The sequence below is a fragment of the Hyperolius riggenbachi genome, chromosome 2, assembly GCF_040937935.1.
Source record: "Hyperolius riggenbachi isolate aHypRig1 chromosome 2, aHypRig1.pri, whole genome shotgun sequence".
In the NCBI taxonomy this organism is placed as follows: Eukaryota; Metazoa; Chordata; class Amphibia; order Anura; family Hyperoliidae; genus Hyperolius; species Hyperolius riggenbachi.
This window is the reverse complement of record NC_090647.1, coordinates 254,643,748-254,669,793: the sequence shown is the minus strand read 5'-3', so window position 1 is coordinate 254,669,793 and position 26,046 is coordinate 254,643,748. Positions and strand designations below refer to the sequence as shown.

Below are 26,046 nucleotides of genomic sequence, written 5' to 3'. Positions count from 1 at the left end.
ATTAGCCAATTTTAGCTCTGTTCATAAAATTCATTGTCTGTTGGCCCACTTACTGCACGGGGGTGGGAAATTGGGGGTCAGTGATTGACCAATCAAAATTGTATGTGCGTATACATCTTTGATCTATGCCTATACTGATTGTAAATGATCGAAATAAAGGACAGGGGGCTCCGTCCAATATTTCGATGGGCAGGCCCGTTATCCGTAGCTTACACCGCTGCTAAGTTCATGTACATTTGGCCCCACCCATGGCCACGCCCACTCACCGCATGGCCACACCCATTTTTTGCCCCTCCTGGTGCCCACAGGTGCCACTGATCTCCAGGGACCCTAGAAACGCCCCTGCAGACATTTTAACTGCTATGTCAGAGGACACGAATAATTGACTTCTTCCTTCAGTTTTTTATGGACGATTCTTGCTAATTTTTTACACTCCACACATTACATTATGTTCATCTTATTGCATGCAACGCTGTGTAATTTGCATATCTGTACAAATGCACAGACTGGTGACAGCCAAAATTTGGGCAAACAGCATTGTGCATTGCATGTACTTCTATGTTGTACACTTCAGAGTCACACGTGTAGAAAGTTGTTTGGTATGAACCTGTCATAATTTAAGGTTTATTATAATAAGAATACAACAGTTTTAAAAAGTTCTAATTTGGGACTAGACAGAATAAGATTTTCTATACATGATTATTTTCTGTGCGAATTCAGTTATATTATATAGGAAATATTAGCCTGTAACTGGCTTTCATAGTATATTTTTTCTTTTTCTTTGCTTTTACAGCTAGACACATTACCTACACAATCATTTTATAAACTCACCTTGTTGAGTGGTTGTATAGCTCTAGTATTATTATTGTATCCTCAATGCTAATTATCTCTGGTGGGTACAATTTTCATTCTTTTTACCTGACAGTGGTTGTACCACCTTTAGTCCCCAGGGTGGGACATCTTTCAAAGATATTTAACAAAGTATTTTTGGTTTTATACTTATAGTTCTGAATCATACTTCTTATTACATTCCATTGGGTTTCTTATGATTACTCACTACTGTAGTAATGCTCTGATATATTAATAACACTCCAATATTGGGTGATCTAATTTCAGTGATCTAATTTAAAACAGTGCAGATAAGATTACAGATTATTCTTTTATGTTGTCATTAGGAAATTACCACCAAAACACATGCAGAATACATTTGTTCATATTAGCTTAGACGTATAGATCTGTGTGATCAAAAGATCTACAAACACAGTAAACTTGGTGTTGCATAATTCAAAACTAGATTTCCAAGTGAGTCAACTCTTGCTCAATTCTCAGTCTTGCATTGCTGTATGCTCCCACTAAGCCCATATTTTCTCAATGTTACTCTTATGGCATTGTAGCGCAATGGTAAAACTTTTTATGAGCTTGCATATTTGTTTTAAGACCTTTTGGACTGTCCACATGGAGTTTGTATGTTTTTCAAGGTTGTCTGCACGGAACCTCTATCCAAGACCATACATTCTTAGGCCTTCTTCATACTATCAAGCATGCTAGGTTGTGCAAATACTCCCAACAATGCTGTTAGCTGAACTTTTGTATAGAACCCAGAGCAGGATTATCCAACAGGCAATGTAGGCTTGAGGCCTTGTGGGTGTCAAGAGACCTACCTGCCACCTTCTTTGACCTCTTTCCAGTTAAGCTTACCAAAAGGACCACAAGGGGCCTTCACATCTACTACCTTAACTCAGGGCTGTATTTAGGGTTGGGGCTCCCCTAGGCACCCCAAACCTATGGCGCCCCCCCAGGAGAATGTTGGCGGCGCGCGAAGCGCGCCGCGGCGAAAAATGGGCGTGGCCACAGAATGCAGTGGGCGTGTCCATAACACAGTGGGTGTGGCCAATTAAAATATCCTAGTAAGAGTGCAGCCCAAAGTCAGTGGGACCATGGTTTCTCCCTGGGTATAAGTAAAGTGACCTTAAAAAAGCAAGTAGGAAATGTTCCCCCCTCCCCAAACCCCCCCCCACACCCACACACACACACACACACACACACATTAGCCAGTGTTCTCTCGCACAAAATAGTGGTAGGTATTAGTGTGAGCTCCCCTGAGAAAAGTCAGTAACATGACTATGTTCTCTGCAAAGTGCTGCAGAAGATGCCAGTGCTATATAAATACATAATAATATGGTAGGACATTAGACTATGGGAGAATTAGATTGTAAGCTCCTCAGAGGATTGTTAGTGACATGACTACGTACTCCGTGAAGTACTGCTAAAGATGTAAGTGCAATATAGTACAGTGGTATGGCAGCATGATGGCGTAGTGGTTAGCACTCTCGCCTTGCAGCGCTGGGTTCCTGGTTCGAATCCTAGCCAGGTCAACATCTGCAAGGAGTTTGTATGTTCTCCCTTTGTCTGTGTGGGTTTCCTTAAGACACTCTGGTTTCCTCCCACATCCCAACAACATACGATACAGATAAGTATAATGTTAATTGGCTTCCCCTAAAAATTGGCCCTAGACTACGATACATACATAGACATATGACTATGGTAGGGATTAGATTGTGAGCCCCTCTGTGGGACAGTTATATGACAAACCAATACATACTCTGTACAGCGCTGCGTAATATGTTGGCGCTATATAAATAATTAGTATAAGTACAGTAGCCAGGTCTATAGGTGTCCAAATGTAGACATACTATAGGTGTCCCCAGTATAGATATCCAGGTCTATAGGTATCCCCAGTTTAGGTAGTAGTCAGGGGCGTAACTAGAAATCACTGGGCCCCCTTGCGAGAATTTGGATGCCCCCCCATAGGTGCCAAATAATCATAATGGGGCAGCGTTTCACCATAAAATAATCGTAATGTGTGCAGCATTTCAGCAGAGAATAATCACGAGTGCAACATTTCAGCAAAGAATAATCGCAATGTGGGCAACATTTCACCAGAAAATAATCGCAATGTGGGCAACATTTCACCAGAAAATAATCGCAATGTGGGCAACATTTCAGCAAAGAATAATCGCAATGATTGCAACATTTCAGCAAAGAATAATCGCAATGTGGGCAACATTTCACCAGAAAATAATCGCAATGAGTGCAACATTTCAGCAAAGAATAATCGCAATGTGGGCAACATTTCACCAGAAAATAATCGCAATGAGTGCAACATTTCAGCAAAGAATAATCGCAATGTGGGCAACATTTCACCAGAAAATAATCGCAATGTGGGCAACATTTCAGCAAAGAATAATCGCAATGATTGCAACATTTCAGCAAAGAATAATCGCAATGTGGGCAACATTTCACCAGAAAATAATCGCAATGAGTGCAACATTTCAGCAAAGAATAATCGCAATGTGGGCAACATTTCACCAGAAAATAATCGCAATGAGTGCAACATTTCAGCAAAGAATAATCGCAATGTGGGCAACATTTCACCAGAAAATAATCGCAATGTGGGCAACATTTCACCAGAAAATAATCGCAATGAGTGCAACATTTCAGCAGAGAATAATTGCAATGTGGGCAACATTTCACCAGAAAATAATCGCAATGTGGGCAACATTGCACCAGAAAATAATCGCAATGAGTGCAACATTTCAGCAGAGAATAATTGCAATGTGGGCAACATTTCACCAGAAAATAATCGCAATGTGGGCAACATTTCACCAGAAAATAATCGCAATGAGTGCAACATTTCAGCAGAGAATAATTGCAATGTGGGCAACATTTCACCAGAAAATAATCGCAATGTGGGCAACATTGCACCAGAAAATAATCGCAATGAGTGCAACATTTCAGCAGAGAATAATTGCAATGTGGGCAACATTTCACCAGAAAATAATCGCAATGTGGGCAACATTGCACCAGAAAATAATCGCAATGTGGGCAACATTGCACCAGAAAATAATCGCAATGAGTGCAACATTTCAGCAGAGAATAATTGCAATGTGGGCAACATTTCACCAGAAAATAATCACAATGTGGGCAGCATTTCAGCAGTAAATCACACAGTGGGCAGCATAACACCAGTGGGCTGGCTGAGTACCTGGCTGGGTGAGCGGGTAGTGGGCTGGCTGGGTAGCTGGGTGAGCAAGCAGTGGGCTGGCTGAGTAATTAATTGCAGTATTTGTATAGCGCCTTTCTCCTGTTGGACTCAAAGCACTTGCGAGGCAGCCACTAGAGCGCACTCAGTAGGCAGTAGCAGTGTTAAGGAGACTTGCCCAAGAAACTTCTTACTGAATAGGTGCTGGCTTACTGAACAGGCAGAGCCGAGATTTGAACCAAGGTCTCCTGTGTCCGAGGCAGAGCCCTTAACCATTACACTTTCCAGCCACTGCCTGGCTAAGCGAGCGGGCAGTGGGCTGGGTACCTGGCTGGGCAGCGGGCTGGCTGGGTACTTGGCTGGGCATGCGGGCTGGCTGGGTACCTGGCTGGCCATGCGGGCTGGCTGGGTACCTGGCTGGCCATGCGGGCTGGCTGGGTACCTGGCTGGCCATGCGGGCTGGCTGGGTACCTGGCTGGCCATGCGGGCTGGCTGGGTACCTGGCTGGCCATGCGGGCTGGCTGGGTACCTGGCTGGCCATGCGGGCTGGCTGGGTACCTGGCTGGGCAGCGGGCTGGCTGGGTACCTGGCTGGGCATGCTGGCTGGCTGGGTACCTGGCTGGGCATGCGGGCTGGCTGGGTACCTGGCTGGCCATGCGGGCTGGCTGGGTACCTGGCTGGCCATGCGGGCTGGCTGGGCAGCGTGCTGGCTGGGTACCTGGCTGGGCAGCGGGCTGGCTGGGTACCTGGCTGGGCATGCTGGCTGGCTGGGTACCTGGCTGGGCATGCTGGCTGGCTGGGTACCTGGCTGGGCATGCTGGCTGGCTGGGTACCTGGCTGGGCATGCTGGCTGGCTGGGTACCTGGCTGGGCATGCTGGCTGGGTACCTGGCTGGGCATGCTGGCTGGCTGGGTACCTGGCTGGGCATGCTGGCTGGCTGGGTACCTGGCTGGGAAGCGGGCTGGCTGGGTACCTGGCTGGGCATGCGGGCTGGCTGGGTACCTGGCTGGGCAGCAGGCTGGCTGGGAAGCGGGCTGGCTGGGTACCTGGCTGGGCAGCGGGCTGGCTGGGTACCTGGCTGGGCATGCGGGCTGGCTGGGTACCTGGCTGGGCAGCGGGCTGGCTGGGTACCTGGCTGGGCAGCGGGCTGGCTGGGTACCTGGCTGGGCAGCGGGCTGGCTGGGTACCTGGCTGGGCAGCGGGCTGGCTGGGTACCTGGCTGGGCAGCGGGCTGGCTGGGTACCTGGCTGGGCAGCGGGCTGGCTGGGTACCTGGCTGGGCAGCGGGCTGGCTGGGTACCTGGCTGGGCATGTGGGCTGGCTGGGTACCTGGCTGGGCAGCGGGCTGGCTGGGTACCTGGCTGGGCATGCTGGCTGGCTGGGTACCTGGCTGGGCATGCTGGCTGGGTACCTGGCTGGGCATGCGGGCTGGCTGGGTACCTGGCTGGGCATGCGGGCTGGCTGGGTACCTGGCTGGGCATGCGGGCTGGCTGGGTACCTGGCTGGGAAGCGGGCTGGCTGGGTACCTGGCTGGGCAGCAGGCTGGCTGGGTACCTGGCTGGGCAGCAGGCTGGCTGGGTACCTGGCTGGGCAGCAGGCTGGCTGGGTACCTGGCTGGGCAGCAGGCTGGCTGGGTACCTGGCTGGGCATGCGGGCTGGCTGGGTACCTGGCTGGGCAGCGGGCTGGCTGGGTACCTGGCTGGGCAGCGGGCTGGCTGGGTACCTGGCTGGGCATGCGGGCTGGCTGGGTACCTGGCTGGGCATGCGGGCTGGCTGGGTACCTACCTGGCTGGGCGAGCTGGCTCCTGGCTGGGTAGCTGGGCTGCAGTTGCCAGCGGCTCCTTCGCGTGTCTCCCGGGCTCCTGCCCTCCAGCAGAGTGGCAGCTGTTGGCCAGGCCCAGGACGAGATCCTTAACTCTGCATGCCCCCTCCTGGTCTAGTGACGTCACTAGACCAGGCGGCGGCATGCAGAGTTAAGGATTATGTCCTGGCCGGCCGCAGCCACTCTGCTGGAGGGCGGGGGTGAGCGAGCTCCCCTTATCTGTAAGTGCCCTCTCCGCCGCCCCCCCCCCCCCCCCCCCCCCCCCCCCCCCGCTCAGCAAAAAAAAAAAAATTAAAAAAATTTTTTATGAATAGAAAAAAAAATAAAAAAATAAAAAAAATAAATGAACTATAGGTGGCCGCCCCCCCCGAGGACCCGCCCATGGCACCGGCCCACGGGTGCCTCTTAGTAGATACGGCCCTGCCTTAACTAGAGACCCACTATATCCTAATCTAGAACCTGTTCACCCGTACAGCTCAAGCAGGCCCAAAATCATACTTATAGGCTACTTTGTTCCTTCCCAGTAATTGACATCAGACTATGAGCTATGATAGGGACATTAAACTATGACTATGTCAGGGATTAGACAGTGAGCTAAGGGACAGTTAGTGACATGACTTTGTGGAAAGTGCAGCAAAATATGTCATCGCTATATACATTTATAATGATAACAATGTTTATAATTTTAGAGTTAGATGTATGGTCCTATTCAGGTATAGCAAATGGTACTTAATAGCATTGAAGCTAAGAGTCATACTGGGGTATTGCTGACATGTGTGCACTACTAAACAGTACTGACAGTGTAGTTTTTACTCAGCACAACAGTGCAGATAGCAATGTGAATGCGCAATGTACAATCATTTATGAAAAACAGATTTAAGATGGCTGCAGCTAGTTAAGCAATGTTTTATTGAATAGTTGATCTGGGTCCCTGTAGTCTCATAATCTTAATGACCACTGCACTGCTTTGATGAACAATTTCAATATATTCTGAACCATTTTTCTATGAAGCTTTCTATCATGGTTGTAGAGTCTACTGAGAGTAGCAAAACTAATGTAAGTGGCCCAGTTTTCTAAGTGAATTGCTGCTATGTATAAATGGGTTTAATAAAATTGTTAATTTGGTTTGTTTTGCATATGACTTACTTTTTCCTTCTCCTCTGACACAGCAATAAAGTTAATGTCATCATCCAAATTGTTCAGCTGGGATGAAATAAAACATTTTCTTGTTTTCTTTTCCAAGTGTGTGAGGTTCTGCTGATGGACCAATATAATGTTGGCTGTTTCCTGTAAAGTTAAGTAGGATCATGCATAACATTTGGGGCCTCTTTAGGATGAATGTTTAAAAATGACAAAAGTTTGAGTAAAAGCCTCTGCTATCCCATCTTCTACCTGATAAGAGTAACACGTTTTGGTAGAAATGTGTGACTTCACTGAACATTCCCAAACTTAGGCCCGTTTCACATTGGCAATTTTGATAGTCCTCAGCAAAACATATACTAGAAAACATTCATCTAAGACTCACCACTGACTCTTTTTGGCTTTACTGTGACAATATGCAATGACTAGTTGTTTGAGTTTGTGTACCTTTAATGACTCATAACAGAACATATTATTTCATATACTCATTTTTCCACTAATTATCCTTGTTTCAGCATCAGAAATGCTTCTTAAGGTGGCCACACACCATACAATTAAAAGATCCAATTTTACACCAATTTGATAAATACGATCGGTTGTCCCAAAAAAATCGAAAACATTTCTTGTTTTCGATTGAGAAATCCAATCGAACTTACCATTTTTTTTAGATTTTGTGTGATGGATTGTGAAATTATATTAAACCAGAAAAATTGTATGTATGTAACTATTCAGTACATTTTTCTCTCGATTTTTCTAACCAACCAATTTTTTCCGAGTTTGCGATCTTTTATCCCGAAAATTGTGGCAATCTCGAAAATACCTCGAAGATTCTGATCAACACTTCCGATCAATCAGAAAATTGTATCAGAATGTTTGAATCGAATCAAAATAAAACAAATTGAATGGTGTGTTGCCAAAGCTATATATTTCGGCATATAGGTATGTAACAAAACCCTCCCATTGATGTTTAGCCCGGCTAGGTTGTCACACAGCCTTCTGCATCAGAGCATTCTGGAAGATCAACTGACAATCTTGCTCAACTGACAATCTTGTTGATTTACCTTGCCAGCAGTAAAATGCTAACATCAGGAACAGTTTTACAATAGGCATATATTGAATAAATAATGTATTCATTTTGGCCAATAAATCTGCAAGATCATACCTACATTCACACTTGATAGTTATCCTATTGATTGAAAACACTAGACTGATTTCATCCTAAGGATCTATGCAGATATGTTGTTTTTTTTCTTCAAAAATATATGACCACACACCTGAAGTGACATGTGACATTATGAGATAAACATAAGTACAAATAATACTAGCCCTACTAAGGAATGTGAAGTCCCTCTCTCTGTTTTCCTGGGCAACAAGTGTTAAAAAACTAGAGTTGTTATCCATGCAAATTAGCTTGTCTAACAGCTTATGGAATTAAGTTTGTTTCCTTAATAGTAAATAGAAGCCAAATGGGTGTTATCAGCCTGGGAAAAGGTTTGGGATAATTTCTAAGTGCTAGAAAGATCAAAGGGTCATTAAGTCTTAAAACGAAGCCCTTAAACTTATAAAAATATGAGACTCAGCTCTATGTTATGTATACTTTAAGGGCCGATTTACACTTAAGTGGATGCAAAATAGGCATGGTATGTCCAGCGGATATGCTCCATTCATTTTCAATCTGCTTGTAGCAATCTGCTTCATCCACACCGTGTCTGTCCATCTGCCTGTTCACTTCAATCCCGACTGCTACCCACGTGTCCCACCACTGCTTGGTCCCCTCGGTACACAGTCCGGTAGGGGCATGGGGTTCTTTATAGGAGACAATAGACCAAGTCTCCATAGAAACAGGGAGAATTTTAATTGGTTCACCATGAACCAGTGAGAATTCTTCTGTTGCTGAGGATTGCTATTGGTCTTTTGCAACCCTATGGGGATCACCATGCTTCTTCCCGGCACTGATTTGTGTCCCAGGACTGAGCAGAGGAGTCAGCAGCATCGGAACTGGTTATTATTATTGATTCATAATTGATTTGGTCACGTCGGCGATTGAAGCAGGCAAAGCAGATGTGGCGCCTAGCCGAGTGAAAACAGACACTCTCTGTTCTCATAGGCTTTCATTGCATACATTTTCCAGAAAAATGCATCAAGTTTGGACTTTCTGCACTGAGTGTGAACCGGCCCTTAGTAAAACACATACAAAAAAAATGATCTCATAAGTTTATTTTCACATCAGGTTTACTTTAACTAGGTTTTCTCCATCTACTTTTGTTTTAAAATCAGATAATGTTTCAGGTCACATTCACATACACTTTCAAGCCCAACTGCTATAATGCTTTTACACTACGTCTACTGACAACATGCTGCATTTTTTTAGACAGCACCCTTGAAGCATGGTGTTAAGTGTGAACAGGTTAAAGAAAAAATATGAGTTGCTTTGGCAGTAAGTATAACTGACCCATTGTAAATGTATTTTAGAATTCCCTTTAGAAAAAGAGGAAATAATTTACAGCTTTTTATAGACGGGACTGACTAGGCTGACAAAACAAAACGGAGACATTTTGCAGATGCTTAAATATATTAACGCTGCATTTTTATGTTTCTTACCATCTGTCCTTCATCTATTCTGCCATTATTAACAATCTGAGTGAATTGAACACTGCTTTGAGGGCTCAGCCACAATATAAGCGCTTTTCTGAGCGCTTGTAAATGATAAGCTTTTTAAAAATTGCTCCCATTCACTTTCATTAAAATCATAGTAAAAATCACGTAAAAATCGCCATGATCGCGTACGCAAAAAATCACAGCAATTTTTACGCAATTTTAATGAAAGTGAATGGGAATGATTTTGAAAAAGCGCTCAGAAAGCTCTAATCATTCACAAACACTCAGAAAGTACTTGTAGTGTGGCTGAGACCAATTTCTACTTTAAAAATTTCCACATTTCTTCTTTACTTTCTACATGCTTGTAAGTGGCCTTCAATGCCATGACATACCATGAATGTGCTGTACAGATCAGGCTGAAGTTTTGCAAAAGTTCTTCTCAAAAGCAGTTCAATCAAACTTTCTTCAGAGACATTGTAATTAATGATTGTTGTTCCAGAACTTATTTCAGTGTTAAGATTAGGCTCCAGCTCATCAGCTGTAAGGTATAGTCTGAAGGAATCTGCACAAAGGAGTCTGTGCCCATTGAAGGATATAATTGAGGAAGTATCTGAAATGAGTAGAAAGCAGTCATGTTTAACATACCATATGTGATCATGGATAGGCCTGCCTGCAGATAAGCCTACCCCCAACTTTTACCTCAAAAACTGGAATAAATATGTGACCCTCAGTAAATCCCATCCCCCAATGTCAACCCCTAGCCCCTCATGCAGAGCACATGTTGGAAGCATGGTCTTGCTGCCGAGTATGCATTTAAAGCATACTTGTACCCATGGTTACCTCTCCTAGCTCTGGGAGCAGTCCTTTCATCACCCTACAGCTCTGAACTTTGCATAAGAGCTCCAGAGCTAAGTGAAATTCTGGAGTTCTCACAGCAAGCTTGACACTGCAGGAAAGATGCAATGGTCTGCAATTTGAGCCAGGAGAAGTTACCATGGATACAGACCAGCTTCCCTCCTGCTCACTCTCCTTATCTTCGCAGCTGCGTTCCCCAACAGGTATGAGCGTGACTGCACTCTGCAGATGCCCGCCCAGTAACATGGAGGCGCATTACAGACTCTACCCAGGTACCCAGCAAAGCTAAAAGAAAACTAAATGTGGTGGTGTGTTGTAATTTTAAATTATGTTGTTTTAAATCTGCAACAGCCAAGCCTAGACACTGTAAAACAGCATAATACTCATGCAAATAATGGTGTCATTGCATATTAACTTAGTGGGGCTAAAAATTGTAAAACATAGTAGCCATTCAAACTCTAATCTCTTTATATGGCTAATAAACCTCTTAGTTCTTACATCCTTTGCTAGCATCTTATTGTGTGCTATACACAGTACACTGCTAACAAGAACAAATACAAAATAAGCTTAAAGTAGAAAAGGAAAAACAACAATATCTACATCAAAAATAATGCTGTGTAGAAGCTAGTACAGGGGTGACAATAAAAGTAAATAAATGGAAGGTCAGATAAGCGCTGTCTTTTGTACACAGATGGCTGCAGAGGTAAAAACCCACTACAAACAGGAGTAGTAAGCGCTCATAAAAATTCCAGCACTTCAATTGGACATAGTCAAATCCTTTGTACTACCTAATGTATACCTGCAGGGTCAAAAGCATTCCAAACACTTGTATGACACAATGTTATGTTACGTATTTGTATAACTTGTCATTTTAGAAATAACAATGGCTTGCATGTACAAAATACTTGCACTATAAAAAGCAAATATGCAGGTTGAATGTGGAAAACAACGGGAGATTTACAGTATGTACAAATGAAATAGACAATTTGGGTTTGAGCAGCACCTGAAAAATGTGGGTGCCGCCATGGCAGATTGTAGAATATCAATAAAATTACTGCTATTCCACTATAGTAGGTAGTAGAATATATTTAACGAGAGCCCGAGGTGGGGTTCTGACAATGCTATCCACATACAGAGGCTGGGTCTGCCTATACTGCCCAGCTCTGTTGCTATCCAGATCCCCCCTAAGCCCCCCCTGCGCTCTGCTATCCCCCATAAATCACAGTCGCACTGTCAACGCGCAGCGTGTCGCAGCGGGCTGTGTTTACCTATGTACTGTCAGTGTAGGCGCTCCCCCGCCTCCTGCATAGCTCTGTTCCCCGCCCGCATCCCTTCCCTACCCGCTGATTGGAGGGAAGGGACGCGGGCGGGGACCGGAGCTATGCAGGAGGCGGGGGGAGCGGCGAGACTGACACTACAGAGGTAAACACAGCCCGCGTCAGAACCCCACCTCGGGTTCTCTTTAAAATTACTTATGTTCTACTGCTATTTTCTGCCAATTTTTCCTGGTGCCTTTTTTACATAGACTCATTTAGGCCTCGTTCACATTGCATTCTGCTCGCGTGGCCATTCACGTTGACCATTTTTTGAGGGTTTTTTTTCTCCTCCCGGCACTCGGGTGGGCGATTTGTTTTTGTGCAAAGTGCATTTCTAAGTGCTTTTCCCGAGCGTTTTTTTAATTCACTCCCTGACGCAAGTCAGGAAGTGAACTCTTTGACCCGGAAATGAATACAATGTATTTATTCTTAAGTACGCAAACGCAATTGCTGCACCAAGCAATTTTGTGAGCGTTTTGAGTTTTTCCTATACCTTCATTGCACAAGCGTTCGGGAAGGGGGTTTAAAAATTGCACGCGGGAGAAAAAAATGAGAAAACGCCTCCAGTGTAAATGAGCCCTTACAGAATAGTGATAGTAATTTCATTCCTTTACCTAGCACTGCAATAATTCATCACATACCACATGAAATACAAAAAAAAGCATAATTCATTAAAGCGGTATTGTCACCATAAAAATCAAATTTCAACAGCAACTGGTCTGAGTGTATTAAGTGATAAAGATGCTAATCCTGCATTCAAAACTGTTTCTGCTGTTATGGTTTGGAGTTATCACATACTTTAGGAGCATTGGCACTAGTGCCAAACAGTGCCAAAAAGTTGAATGCTGGGAGTTCTTTTGAATGCTGGGAGTTATTTTTATCTGTAATATATACCTCCTCTTCCATTTATTTCCCTGCCTAGCTGATCACTTGTGTTTACAAGCAAGGCTGAGGTGACTCAGTGATTGGATGTGTAAATAAAAAAAGACTCTGGGAGGAGGGCAGCTAATAAATACACAATGAGCAAGAGAAGGGAGGGGGGGACAAGAGTCAGGAAGGATATGATGTCAGCATTAAGCTTGGCAAGATGGCCACTGCCTAGAGTAGGATTCTCTGCTTTTCCTTTGTAAAATTCACAGGAATCATTACGTGGATAGCACAGTACATCTGTTATGTAAGTAGAAGTTGTATTTATCTACTTATATATGTGTTTTTTATTTCTAGGTTAGCATGGGTGTCGCTTGTTCTTTAACCTCCCTGGCGTTCTGGACGAGCTAGGCTCGCCCAGAGACGCCGAAGGTCGCCGCTCAGGCCCCCTTGGGCCAATTTGAATAATTTTTTTTTTAAACACGCAGCAAGCACTTTGCTTGCTGCGTGTTGTGCCTGATCACCGTCGCTCGCCACCGATCCAGCCTCCCCCCCCCCAGACCCCGTGCGTTGCCTGGCCAATCAGTGCCAGGCAGCGCTGGGGGGTGGATCGGGACTCCCTATGACATCATGACGTCCAAGACGTCGATGACGTCACAACGTTCGTCGCCATGGCGACGGGGGAAGCCTACCTGGAAATCCCGTTCAGAACTGGATTTCCAGACAGGTGATTGCGCCGGCGGGGATCGGAGGGGTGGGAGGGACGCCGCAGGGAGGGGGGAATCTTGTAGGCTAGCACTAGGCTAGCTACATGATACATTTAAAAAAAAATGTGCAAAAAACGTTCCCGCGGCCGCAGGGCCGCGGGAATCAGAACGCCAGGCAGGTTAAAGAGGGACTGTAGTGAAAATAACATAATGAATACAATTTTATATTTTTTACAATATGCATTTATAGATTATTAAGTCAGTGTTTGCCTATTCTAAAATCTTTCCTTTCTGATTTACATCCTGAAATTTATCACTGGCAGTGACCTCTTTAGCTCTGCCGGGTGATGAATTATTTCCCACAATGCAACGAGGTTCACAGACAGAAAAATATCAGGACCATGGTCATGACATCACACCGTGGGAGGGGTTTCACCACAATATTAGATGCTCTATTCAAGAAAAGGTGAAGATTTCTAATGGGAAATGGGGTATCGGATACTGATTGGGATGAATTGGGATGAAGTTCAATTCTGGGTTAAAGTTCCTCTTTAAATTACCCAATGAAATACTACATAAGGTAAAAATCTAAGTAAAGTATGCACTTTTTCAATAAATTACTATTACTGCATAAGAACATTTTTAGTGAACTCGGGGGAAAAACGTCTAAAAAAGCTAATGGAGAATTTTAGTAACCATTTATTTTTTTACTGAATGTGTCTTAGTGAATTAAAGCCAAAGGCCTCAATTCACGGAGCTTTATCAAACACTTTATCAAACGTTTGATAATTTACCTCATGAGTAAAATCTCATTTTGAATTCACTAAGGTGTTATAGATTTATCAAATGTTTTAGCGATGAAATGATCAATAAATCTATAACACCGTAGTGAATTCAAAATTAGATTTTACCCATGAGGAAAATTATCAAACGTTTGATAAAGTGTTTGATAAAGCTCTGTGAATTGAGGCCAATGTGATGTCGCGAACCTCCGATTTTAGGTTCGCGAACCGGGTTCGCGAACTTCCGCAGAAGGTTCGGTTCGCGGAAAAATTCGCGAACCGCAATAGACTTCAATGGGGAGGCGAACTTTGAAAAATAGAAAAAATTATGCTGGCCACAAAAGTGATGGAAAAGATGTTTCAAGGGGTCTAACACCTGGAGGGGGGCATGGCGGAGTGGGATACATGCCAAAAGTCCCGGTGAAAAATCTGGATGTGACGCAAAGCAGCGTTTTAAGGGCAGAAATCACATTGAATGCTAAATTGCAGGCCTAACGTGCTTTCAAACATCTTGCATGTGTATACATCAAACAGGGAGTGTAATTAGAGTACTGCTTCACACTGACACACCAAACTCACTGTGTAACGCACCGCAAACAGCTGTTTGTGTAGTGACGGCCATGCTGGACTACTGCGCAACATGGCGTGATTGCTCTTCCTCACTCAGTGATGTCAGGTAATGTGTGACTTCCTTCTCAACTTTCCATGGCATTGTTAAAAAGCTTACGTTTTGTTTTTAATTTACATTTTCTACTTGCTGTGTACTTGTTCAGTACCGCTACAATGAGAATCCTGTGGAGGCGGGCAAGTCTGCCATTGTGACCCCGGGTAATGGCCGGGGAATGAGAGGTTTGAATCCGGTGTGGAGCCTGAGCAACGGCTACCACTACACATCCAAGGAGGGCAGCGGGCAGGCATGCCCGCCCGCCCGCCCCGAGGTAGTGACCAAAAATAACAATACAGGAGGAGGACTTTCGAGGCCCTGCTGTGTATTTGAAATGAATGTACTTTAAATCCTTTAACGAGAACCAGTTATGGCGGGCAAAGATGACACCACATTCCTTTCACGAGAATCATATGGAGGCGGGCAAGTCTGTCATTTGTGACCCTGGGTAATGGCCGGGGAATGAGGGATGGAATCCGGTGTGGAGCCTGAGAAACGGCTACCACCACACATCCAAGGAGGGCAGCAGGTAGGCATGCACGCCCGCCCCGAGGTAGTGACCAAAAATAACAATACAGGAGGCGGACTTTCGAGGCCCTGCTGTGTATTTGAAATGAATGTACTTTAAATCCTTTAACGAGAACCAGTTATGGCGGGCAAAGATGACACCACATTCCTTTCACGAGAATCATATGGAGGCGGGCAAGTCTGTCATTTGTGACCCCGGGTAATGGCCGGGAAATGAGGGATGGAATCCGGTGTGGAGCCTGAGAAATGGCTACCACTACACATCCAAGGAGGGCAGCAGGTAGGCATGCACGCCCGCCCCGAGGTAGTGATCAAAAATAACAATACAGGAGGCGGACTTTCGAGGCCCTGCTGTGTATTTGAAATGAATTAACTTTAAATCCTTTAACGGGAATCCTTTATGGAGGGCAAGTCTGCCATTGTCACCGCGGGGAATGAAGGTTGGATTGCGGCCCGAAGTGGGAGCCTGCTGAGACCCATGCTGTAGCTGCCCTGACCGTGCTTTGCAGACCAGGCATCTGTGGTCAGATGGACCCTTGAGCCAGCGGAAGACAAACCAAGTCGAAAGCATTTGCCAAGAATGTTTTACGGAGGGCAAGTTTTTTTGCCCTTTTTTTAAATTTTTTGAAAATGATAGATGGTTGTATTTTTAAATTGTTTGAAAGTTTAGATGGTTGTATTTTTAAATTGTTTGAAAGTTTAGATGGTTGTATTTTTAAATTGTTTAAAAGTGTATCCATTCTTCCTCCCCCCCAGCCACGAACAATACCATGGGAACGTGGAGCAGCAGAAGCCCCCTGTGACGGCTGCCACGGTTTTTCTCTGCTGCTTGTCTTTTGAGGGGTGCTTCTTTTCCTCAGGTGTTCTTGCCATAGCTGTTTGTGCCTTCTCTCCAGGTGCCTTCGTAAAGCACTTGTCCCTACGTGACAGTTGGCCTTTCCACGGCTCAATTTTTGCTGGCAGAGACAACAGATGGCTTTGCTCCGATCTGAGACACACACGTGAAAAAATTTCCAAACCGCTGAGCCCCCCTGGGCTGATGGCGCTACGGTGGCATCAGCAGCTGACGTTGAAGGGCATGTTGGCTGTCTGGCCATAGCTGGCGATACATGGCGCCGGACACTGCCCCCAGCTGATTCTGAGGACGAGCTCCCTCTTGTATTGCGTTCCGGAGTTGGAGCCTGATCAACGTCTACCACCACACATCCAGGCAAGGAGGGAAGCAGGCAGGCATGCACGCCCGCCCCGAGGTAGTGACCAAAAATAACAATACAGGACTCAGGAGGACCTTTTGCGGCCCTAATTGAAATGAACTAACTTTAAATCCTTTAACGGGAATCCGTTATGGAGGGCAAGGCTGCCATTGTCACCGCGGGGAATGAAGGTTGGATTCCGGCCAGAAGTGGGAGCCTGCTGAGACCCATGCTGTAGCTGCCCTGACCGTGCTTTGCCGAACAGGCATCTGTGGTCAGATGGACCCTTGAGCCAGCGGAAGACAAACCAAGTCGAAAGCATTTGCCAGGAATGTTTTACGGAGGGCAAGTTTTTTTGCCCTTTTTTTAAATTTTTTGAAAATGATAGATGGTTGTATTTTTAAATTGTTTGAAAGTTTAGATGGTTGTATTTTTAAATTGTTTGAAAGTTTAGATTGTTGTATTTTTAAATTGTTTGAAAGTGTATCCATTCAAGTGCAAGTTATGCACTGACTGCCAGGTATAATGTGCAGTCACAGATGCAGTGAAAGGTATGCAGTGACTGCAAACAGCCGTTTGTGTAGTGACGGCCGTGCTGGACTGGTGCGCACCGTGACGAGAGTGCAGGTGATGGTGGCTTTTCAGCCCATATGCTTGCCCGGCTGATGTAGCTGAATGACAGAACAGTGACTTTCCAGCTGATCAAATTTGGTCTGACCACAATGAAGCAACGACCTTAATATCTTTTGTGTGCCACCCCCACCCGAGACACTCAAATAGCCGGCGGTCATTGCTTCATTGTGATGCGCAAGCCCCTTCACCGCGGCAAGGTAATGATCACGAAGGGGGATGGGCACATGTACACGCACCAGAAAAATTAGTGTAGCGGCCGCTGCTAGCAGCGGCCTTAAAAATTCAGGAATCCGCCTAGAGTCCTGGACCCTGTTGGTAGTGGCGGAGAAGGCAGTCAAGCGGCCTGCAGGCAGAGATGCTGTGTGTGGGGAGTGGACTGACTTAGTCTTCGGTCGTGCAGTAGCCCTCCGTGATCCATTCCTCATTCATTTTGATAAAGGTCAGGTACTGAACACTGTCGTGACTTAGGCGACTTCTCTTCTCAGTAACTATGCCTCCAGCTGCACTGAAGGTCCTTTCTGACAGGACGCTTGCGGCAGGGCAAGAGAGGAGTTGTATGGCAAATTGGGACAGCTCTGGCCACAGGTCAAGCCTGCGCAACCAGTAGTCCAAGGGTTCATCGTCGCTTTTCGCAGAGTCTACATCCACACTCAAGGCCAGGTAGTCGGCTACCTGCCGGTCCAGGCGTTGGTGGAGGGTGGATCCGGAAGGACTATGGCGAGGAGTTGGACTAAAGAACGTCCGCATGTCCGACATCACCCTGAGATCGCTGGAGCGTCCTGTTCTTGCCTGCGTGGACTTGGGAGGAGGAGGGTTACTGCCAGTGGTACCTTGATTGCGTTGTGCAGCCACATCACCCTTAAACGCATTGTAAAGCATCATCGACAGCTTGTTCTGCAAGTGCTGCATCCTTTCCGCCTTTTGTTGAGTTGGTAAGAGGTCCGCCACTTTGTGCCTGTACCGAGGGTCTAGTAGCGTGGCCACCCAGTACAGGTCATTCGTCTTGAGTTTTTTTGATACGGGGGTCCCTCAACAGGCTGGACAACATGAAAGAGGACATCTGCACAAAGCTGGATGCAGAGGTACTCTCCATCTCCTCATGCTCTTCCTCAGTGACGGGACGCAACTCCTCTTCCTCCCCCCAGCCACGAACAATACCACGGGAACGTGGAGCAGCAGAAGCCCCCTGTGATGGCTGCCGCGGTTGTTCTCCTTCCGCCGCCTCTTCCTCCTCCACAGAAACACCTTCCTCATCATCACCATCATTAGAGTCTGACTCCTCTCCTTCCCCACACGACTCCTCTTCTTCCTCCTCCTCCCCCCTCTGCGCTGCCGCCGGTGTTGTGGAAACATCGGGTTCGTGTGTAAATGGCTCCAATGAATCCTGCTGCCCTAACTCTTCTTGTTCACGCTCCTCCACAGCTGTATCCACCACTCTACGCACGGCACGCTCCAGGAAGTAGGCGTAGGGGATCAAGTCGCTGATGGTGCCCTCATCGCGACTCACCAGTTTGGTCACCTCCTCAAATGCATTTCGCATCAGTGTCCAGTTGTTGGGCCACAACATCCCCATCCTCCCAGATTGTGTCCTTGTACTGTAATGATACAGGTAGTGGGTGACGGCTTTCTCCTGGTCTAGCAGGCGAGAGAACATCAGCAGGGTGGAATTCCAGCGAGTCGGGCTATCGCAAATCAGGCGTCTCACCGGCAAGTTGTTTCTACGCTGAATCTCTGCAAAGCGTGCCATGGCCTTGTAAGAGCGCCTGAAATGCCCACACAACTTCCTGGCCTGCTTCAGGACGTCCTCTAAGCCTGGGTACTTGGACACAAATCTTTGCACGACCAGATTAAGCACATGTGCCATGCAGGGTATGTGTGTCAGCTTTCCCAAATTCAACGCAGCAATGAGATTGCTGCCGTTGTCACACACCACGTTGCCGATCTCAAGCTTGTGCGGGGTCAGCCATTGCTCCACCTGTTTGTTAAGAGCAGCCAGGAGAGCTGCTCCAGTGTGACTCTCCGCTTTCAGGCAAGACATGTCTAACACTGCATGACACCGTCGCACCTGGCATGCAGCATAGGCCCTGGGGTGCTGGGGCTGTGTAGCTGGGGAGGAGATGGCGGCACCAGCCAAGGAGGAGGAGGATGACGACAGCGAAGCGGTGATAGCAGGTGGAGAGGAGGTGGCTGGAGGCCTGCCTGCAAGCCGTGGAGGTGTGACAAGTCGGTCCTCTGCGCAGCCACGTACTCCCTGCTTGCTGCCATCGGTCACCAGGTTGACCCAATGGGCTGTGTATGTAATGTAGTGGCCCTGCCCGTGCTTGGCAGACCAGGCATCCGTGGTCAGGTGGACCCTTGACCCAACGCTGTGTGCCAGAGATGACACCACTTGCCTCTCAACTGCACGGTACAGTTTGGGTATGGCCTTTTGAGAAAAATAATTGCGGCCTGGTATCTTCCACTGCGGTGTACCAATGGCCACAAACTTACGGAAAGCCTCCGACTCCACCAGCTTGTATGGTAATAGCTGGCGAGCTAATAGTTCCGCCACGCCAGCTGTCAGACGCCGGGCAAGAGGGTGACTGGCAGACATTTGCTTCTTCCGCTCAAATACTTCCTTCACGGACAGCTGGGTACTGCTGTGGGCAGAGGAGAAGGAACTGCTCAAGGGAAGAGGCGGTGTGGAGGAGGGTGGCTGTGAAGGTGCAAGGGAGAAAGTGGATGAAGACGATGCACCTGAAGGAGGAAGAGGAGAAGGAGTTTGGCTTGTCTTTTGAGGAGTGCTGCTTTTACTCAGGTGTTCTTGCCATAGCTGTTTGTGCCTTCTCTCCAGGTGCCTTCGTAAGGCACTTGTCCCTACGTGAGAGTTGGCCTTTCCACGGCTCAATTTTTTCTGGCAGAGACAACAGATGGCTTTGCTCCGATCTGAGACACACACGTGAAAAAATTTCCAAACCGCTGAGGCCCCCTGGGGTGATGGCGCTACGGTGGCATCAGCAGCAGCTGACGTTGAAGGGCATGTGTGCTCCCTGGCCATAGCTGGCGATACATGGCACCGGACACTGCCCCCAGCTGTTTCTGAGGACGAGCTCCCTCTGCTTCTATCATGGAGTCGTCTCCTCCTACTCCTCTCTGACTCCTCCTCTGAACTGTCCCCCTGGTCATCTCCTCTACCGGGAACATATGTGGTATCCGTATAATCGTCATCATAATCCTCCTGGCCAGCTGCGCTTTCCTCAGACACCTCCTCAAGTGCACCAACTTCAGGTGGTCCACCATCATCCCCATCCACACACGTTACATCCATACTATCGCCACCTAACTCAGACGTATGAGGTGGTGTACCTGCGCCTTCTTGTTGTTGTTGCAGTAGTGGCTGGAAATCAGTGATTTCACCACCACCACCAAATAACTCCTGCGAAGTGTCAAATGCAGCGGATGTGGTGCTTGTTGTAGCGCTGGTGGCTGCGGGAGATGAGGTGTTCTGTGTTAAATACTCAATCACCTCCTCACGATTTTGGGAAGTGATGGCACGTGCCTTCTTCTGAGCACTGTATTTTGGGGCAGGTCCGCATGAAATCACAGCAACACCACCTCGCACAGCCACAGACCTGCCGGTGCCTGGTGGCCTTCCTCTGGGTCTGCCTCTACCTCTTCCTCTACCTGGTTTGTCCATTTTGTCCATCTCGGGGGTATGCTAGCTATATGCAGTGAGGTGGGTTCTCACTCAACACAACAGGTAGTTAGATGCAGTGAGCTGGGTTCACTCAACAGTAAAGGTACTTAAGATGCAGTGAGGTGGGTTCTCACTCAACACAACAGGTAGTTAGATGCAGTGAGGTGGCCAGGTGGGTTCACACTCAACACAACAGGTAATTAGATGCAGTGAGCTGGGTTCACTCAACACAAGGCTAGGTATATGCAGTGATGAGGTGGGTTAAGTAAACACAACAGGTACTGGGTAGTTAGATGCAGTGAGCTGGGTTCACTCAACAGTAAAGGTACTTAAGATGCAGTGAGGTGGGTTCTCACTCAACACAACAGGTAGTTAGATGCAGTGAGGTGGCCAGGTGGGTTCACACTCAACACAACAGGTAGTTAGATGCAGTGAGCTGGGTTCACTCAACACAAGGCTAGGTATATGCAGTGATGAGGTGGGTTAAGTAAACACAACAGGTACTGGGTAGTTAGATGCAGTGAGCTGGGTTCACTCAACAGTAAAGGTACTTAAGATGCAGTGAGGTGGGTTCTCACTCAACACAACAGGTAGTTAGATGCAGTGAGGTGGCCAGGTGGGTTCACACTCAACACAACAGGTAGTTAGATGCAGTGAGCTGGGTTCACTCAACAGTAAAGGTACTTAAGATGCAGTGAGGTGGGTTCTCACTCAACACAACAGGTAGTTAGATGCAGTGAGGTGGCCAGGTGGGTTCACACTCAACACAACAGGTAGTTAGATGCAGTGAGCTGGGTTCACTCAACACCACGCTAGGTATATGCAGTGATGATGTGGGTTAAGTAAACACAACAGGTACTGGGTAGTTAGATGCAGTGAGCTGGGTTCACTGAACAGTATACAGTAAAGGTACTTAAGATGCAGTGAGGTGGGTTCTCACTCAACACAACAGGTAGTTGAGATATTTAATACAACATTTATCTTTACCTGAGGCTTCCTCCAGCCCCATGGACCACTTGGCCCCATTGTCCCGTGGTCTATTCCAGTAAATTGGCCAATTGCACTTCACTGCACATGCACAGTCCGGATGCACATGTGCCATCGACCCCCGTGGTAATCCAGTGCCTGGGGAATGGAGTGGCCCAGGAGCAGGGCCGGCCCATCAACCAGGCACTTCAAGCACCTCATTGGGGCCCCATCGGTGTCCCAAGGGCCCCCTCTGAGCCGTTCAGAATTTATTCCTAGGCCATGCAGGCTGTGGCTGCAGGGGACATGCAGGTTGCGCTGTTCATTCTGCCTGTTTTTCGGGAGAAGTATCTATTTGCTGCCATTATTGCAGCACCTCTCTCTTAGTCAATAATCATCTCGTGGGGCTGCTGGATTGGTTCTGCCCCCTGCCTGTAGAGCTAGCAGCCAATGAGGAGGGAGAGTCAGCACTGTCAGCAGCGTGAGCACGTTATTTGAAATGACAGGCTGAAATGTGATGGCTTCCTTTCCTGCAGCTTTTCGTGCTCCTGTCTGCTGGTGTTGCTGCTGGCTGAGTCTGCGGGAGAGGAGGAAGAACAGGACGGATTCTTATCAGCAGAGAAGGGGGAGAGAAAGGACATTCCCAAGGAGAGGGGGATAGGAATGAAAGGGCTGGGATAAGGCAGTGACTGCACTTACGTCTGCTAGGTGAGCAGGCAAACAACTGTTGCATGCCAGACACTTCTCATGAATCACTATGAATCTATTCAGTGATTGTGTCAGACTGCATCATTAACTGATAGGGCATTGTTAGCCAAATTTAGAGGTTAAACTTTCTCATTCTAGTGTAATAATGGGATCCATTGCCTGTTGATTAATCTGGTTTTTATGTATGCTTTATAGAATGTGCTGCAGAAAGTGCTGCCTCTTATGGAAAACTGTGAACTATTCCACATATTACAATCTTAATGTAGACATCTGTATGAGTTTTGAAATACTTTTCTAAACAGCAGAAACACTATCACTATCTGCTCTGCTTTATATGGAAGAATTAGTTTGTTGAAATAGAATACTTCAACCATGTGCTTTTGGGGTTAAAGCGGAACTGTAAATTCCCTAAAAACAAAAGCCCCCAGCAGCCGTCCTATCCCGCGCCGGTCCTGCACGATCTTCCGTTCTCCCGCCGTGGTGCAGCTTTGTTACCGGCAACTTATAAATCGATGGTAACTGCGCCTGTGCGGCCCGGCAATATGCGCAGGACGCTATAGCCGGCAGGAACCTGAACAAAGCTACGTGTAGCCCGGCCATGCAGGTGCAGTTTCTTTAAGTCGATGGTAAGGAAGCTGCACCGAGGCGGGAGAACGGAAGATTGTGCAGGACCGGCCTGGGACAGAACGGCTGCTGGGGGTCTGGAGAAGCCCCAGGTAAGTGAAAAAGTTTGTTTTTAGGGAATTTACAGTTCCGCTTTAACGATAGACTAACTAGTAGTGGTTGTGGATAAAGCATTAGAGGAGGCATTAGGCATTGAGGTTGGGAGTAGGCACCAGGCAACAAGGGTTGTGGTTTGGCACAAGACTGCAAAGGTTAGTGTTTGGTGTAGTATTAGGTTAGGCACCAATGGCTCCTTTTCTACCTTCAGCCGCTGGGCTCCTCAGAAAGTTGGCTGACTGAGCCAGTCATGGTCTACACTTGTGGCTCTAGGCCCCGCATATGACACACGCCCCAGGCCCCATGTACCCTAAGGATGCCTCTAGAAGGCTGGCTGGGGCTGGCTGACAAACAGACGCTCTTCAGTCCAGTTCTCCGTGAGAGCAAATCAGCGTGCGCCGTCAGCCCGCTATCCCCCTGTTTTGTTCTCGTCATCACGTCGTAGTGTGAGAGCGCAATGTGCACAGCGCAGGTCAGTGTGTGAGTAGAGGAGAGAGGAGACAGGCAGCATTAGCGTATAATATGAATATGTGTGTGTGTGTATATGTATACATATATTTATATATATATTTATATATATATATATATATATATATATATATATATATATATATATATACAGTATATATATATATATATATATATATATATATATATATATATATATATATTCTCTATCTCTCTCATTGACATCTTGTGTGTGGGTGTGGAGGAGGGGGTTGAGAGAGGGGGGCCCAGATCTGCCACATTGCTTAGGGCCCCATTTGGCCTTAATCCGGCTCTGCCCAGGAGGATGGCAAGGGAGCCCACAGCCTCTATAGAGCTGGAGGCTCTAGGTAAATAGAAGCTTTAAGACAGCTAAATGTGTACTTTAATCTATGTGCATTCATTGCACTACAGCTGATGACTGTGTGCCCCTCCAAAAAAAATCCAGATATGGCACCTGTCGTACTTGAGGAATAAAAGCTGTTTCTGATTCTGATTCTAAATTAGCAATGCAAGCATGTTGCTTTATGAGTTAAAGCATACTTTTAAATAATTATTATTGCACTTACACTTTAAGGAAAGTTATGGCTCTAAAAAAAATTCATACCTTGATGGCTGCTTTTCTCATCAGCAGCAGAACAGTGGTCAATTAGTGGCATCAATAGGTCATCCCATTTACTACAGTAGTTACTCAGAATCAGCGGGCCACCAGATGAAATAGTCTTCTCAATTGGCGCCAAGACACTGCTGTCTTGCCTAGTTGAACACAAAGTTCTTGTTTGAAATATTGCTTCAAATAAATACAATTATGTGTGTCACAGTTCACCATTTCTAAATGAATTTTTCATGTTGTTATCATGGTTAATCCTTATAGTGTAAACGTTCTGAAAATGATATCAGAGTTTTACCTCAGGGTGGTTTCTGGGGCCAGGGATACTCCCCTCCACGCCCATCTCCTAGTCCCCCCTCCATATTATCAGCTCTTCATCTTGCTTTATCATTCTGTTTCCCATATTTAGTAGCATGCACAGCATGATCCATGATATGAAACGCAAGTGCACTGTGATGATGATCAGCTGTTTCGTACACTGTAAACATAATTCTCAATTTGTACTGCCCTAATGATTTTCCTTGTCCCCTTTGAATGTGCATACTCACAAACCTGGACATCTCAGATAATGCTGAACAGAATTCATGGTAGAGCATTGAAGGGGACAAATTGGCTATATTACATTGGACATCACTCACCATACTGCAGCTACTGCAGTGAGATTTATTGATGTGTGGGTAGTGCATGCTAGGTGTCACCATGAGGTGCCAGATGGTACCAGGGACAGTATATATGTCCTAATTTTTGTCCATTCTTTGGGATTTGACCCCACCCCTGTGCACAATCAGAGATGCGAAATGGCCATTAGGTTCTCTCCCAGCAGCACCCACTTGTCTGTTAAACTGTATTTCTTGTTCGTCTATATCATGCAAAAAAAATATTTTTCCAGAAGGTGTCCTAGACTGTGACTAACTCTTTTACAGTTTCCTCACTCTCAACCTTTTATAGCAGTAGTGTGATCTATTGCATATGCTATCTTGGCACCACAACTGTTCTTTATCCAGAGTGTCCATCTATCATCTTGTTTTCATAGAAGTTACACATTTTACAACTATCCAGCACCCAGTCAAAATACAATTCATTGTTTTTTAACTTTAAAGGGACTCCGAGCAGTGCAGAAACTATGGAAAGATGCATACCATTTTGAAGCTCTCTTTCTCCTCTTTCCAACAATATATAAACCGCCACCTTATACAATATACAATACAATAACATTTCTATAGCGCTTTTCTCCCATAGGACTCAAAGCGCTTAGGCTCTCTCAGATTCAGTAGTTAGTAGGATGAAGTATTCACACAACAAAAGTTATATTTCTGCAAATGCCAGACTGAACAGGTGGGTTTTCAGTCTGGATTTAAACACATCCAGGGATGGGGCTGTCCTGATCTGTTGAGGTAAGGAGTTCCAAAACATAGGGGCAGCATGACAGAAGGCTCTGGGACCAAAAGTTTCCAAGTGGACTCTGGGTATGACTAGATTATTAGAACCTGTGGATCTGAGAATGCGGGGATTGCTACGCAGCTGTAACATATCTTTCAAGTATCCAGGGCCTAGATTATTCAGGGATTTAAATGTCAGTAGGCCGATCTTGAATAGGACCCTCCATTCTATAGGTAGCCAGTGAAGGGAATGCAGGACTGGCATTATGTGGCAGTGACGGGGTTGGTTGGTTAGCAGTCTGGCAGCAGTATTCTGTATCAGCTGTAGGCGGTACAAGACCTTTTTTGGAAGACC

At 46.4% G+C, this 26,046-nt stretch overlaps 1 protein-coding gene across 1 annotated transcript in view; it reads right to left on the bottom strand.

Moving 5' to 3' along the window:
* Nucleotides 1-26,046, bottom strand: part of LOC137544945 (uncharacterized) — a 648,464-nt gene that overhangs the window by 249,442 nt on the left and 372,976 nt on the right. Inside the window, exons 76-78 of the mRNA XM_068266042.1 lie at nucleotides 24,310-24,458; nucleotides 9,994-10,211; nucleotides 7,010-7,150 (exon numbers count right to left, since the gene is read on the bottom strand). Of these exons, the coding sequence (XP_068122143.1) occupies nucleotides 7,010-7,150; nucleotides 9,994-10,211; nucleotides 24,310-24,458 (508 nt within the window). The remainder of the gene's footprint in view (nucleotides 1-7,009; nucleotides 7,151-9,993; nucleotides 10,212-24,309; nucleotides 24,459-26,046) is intronic.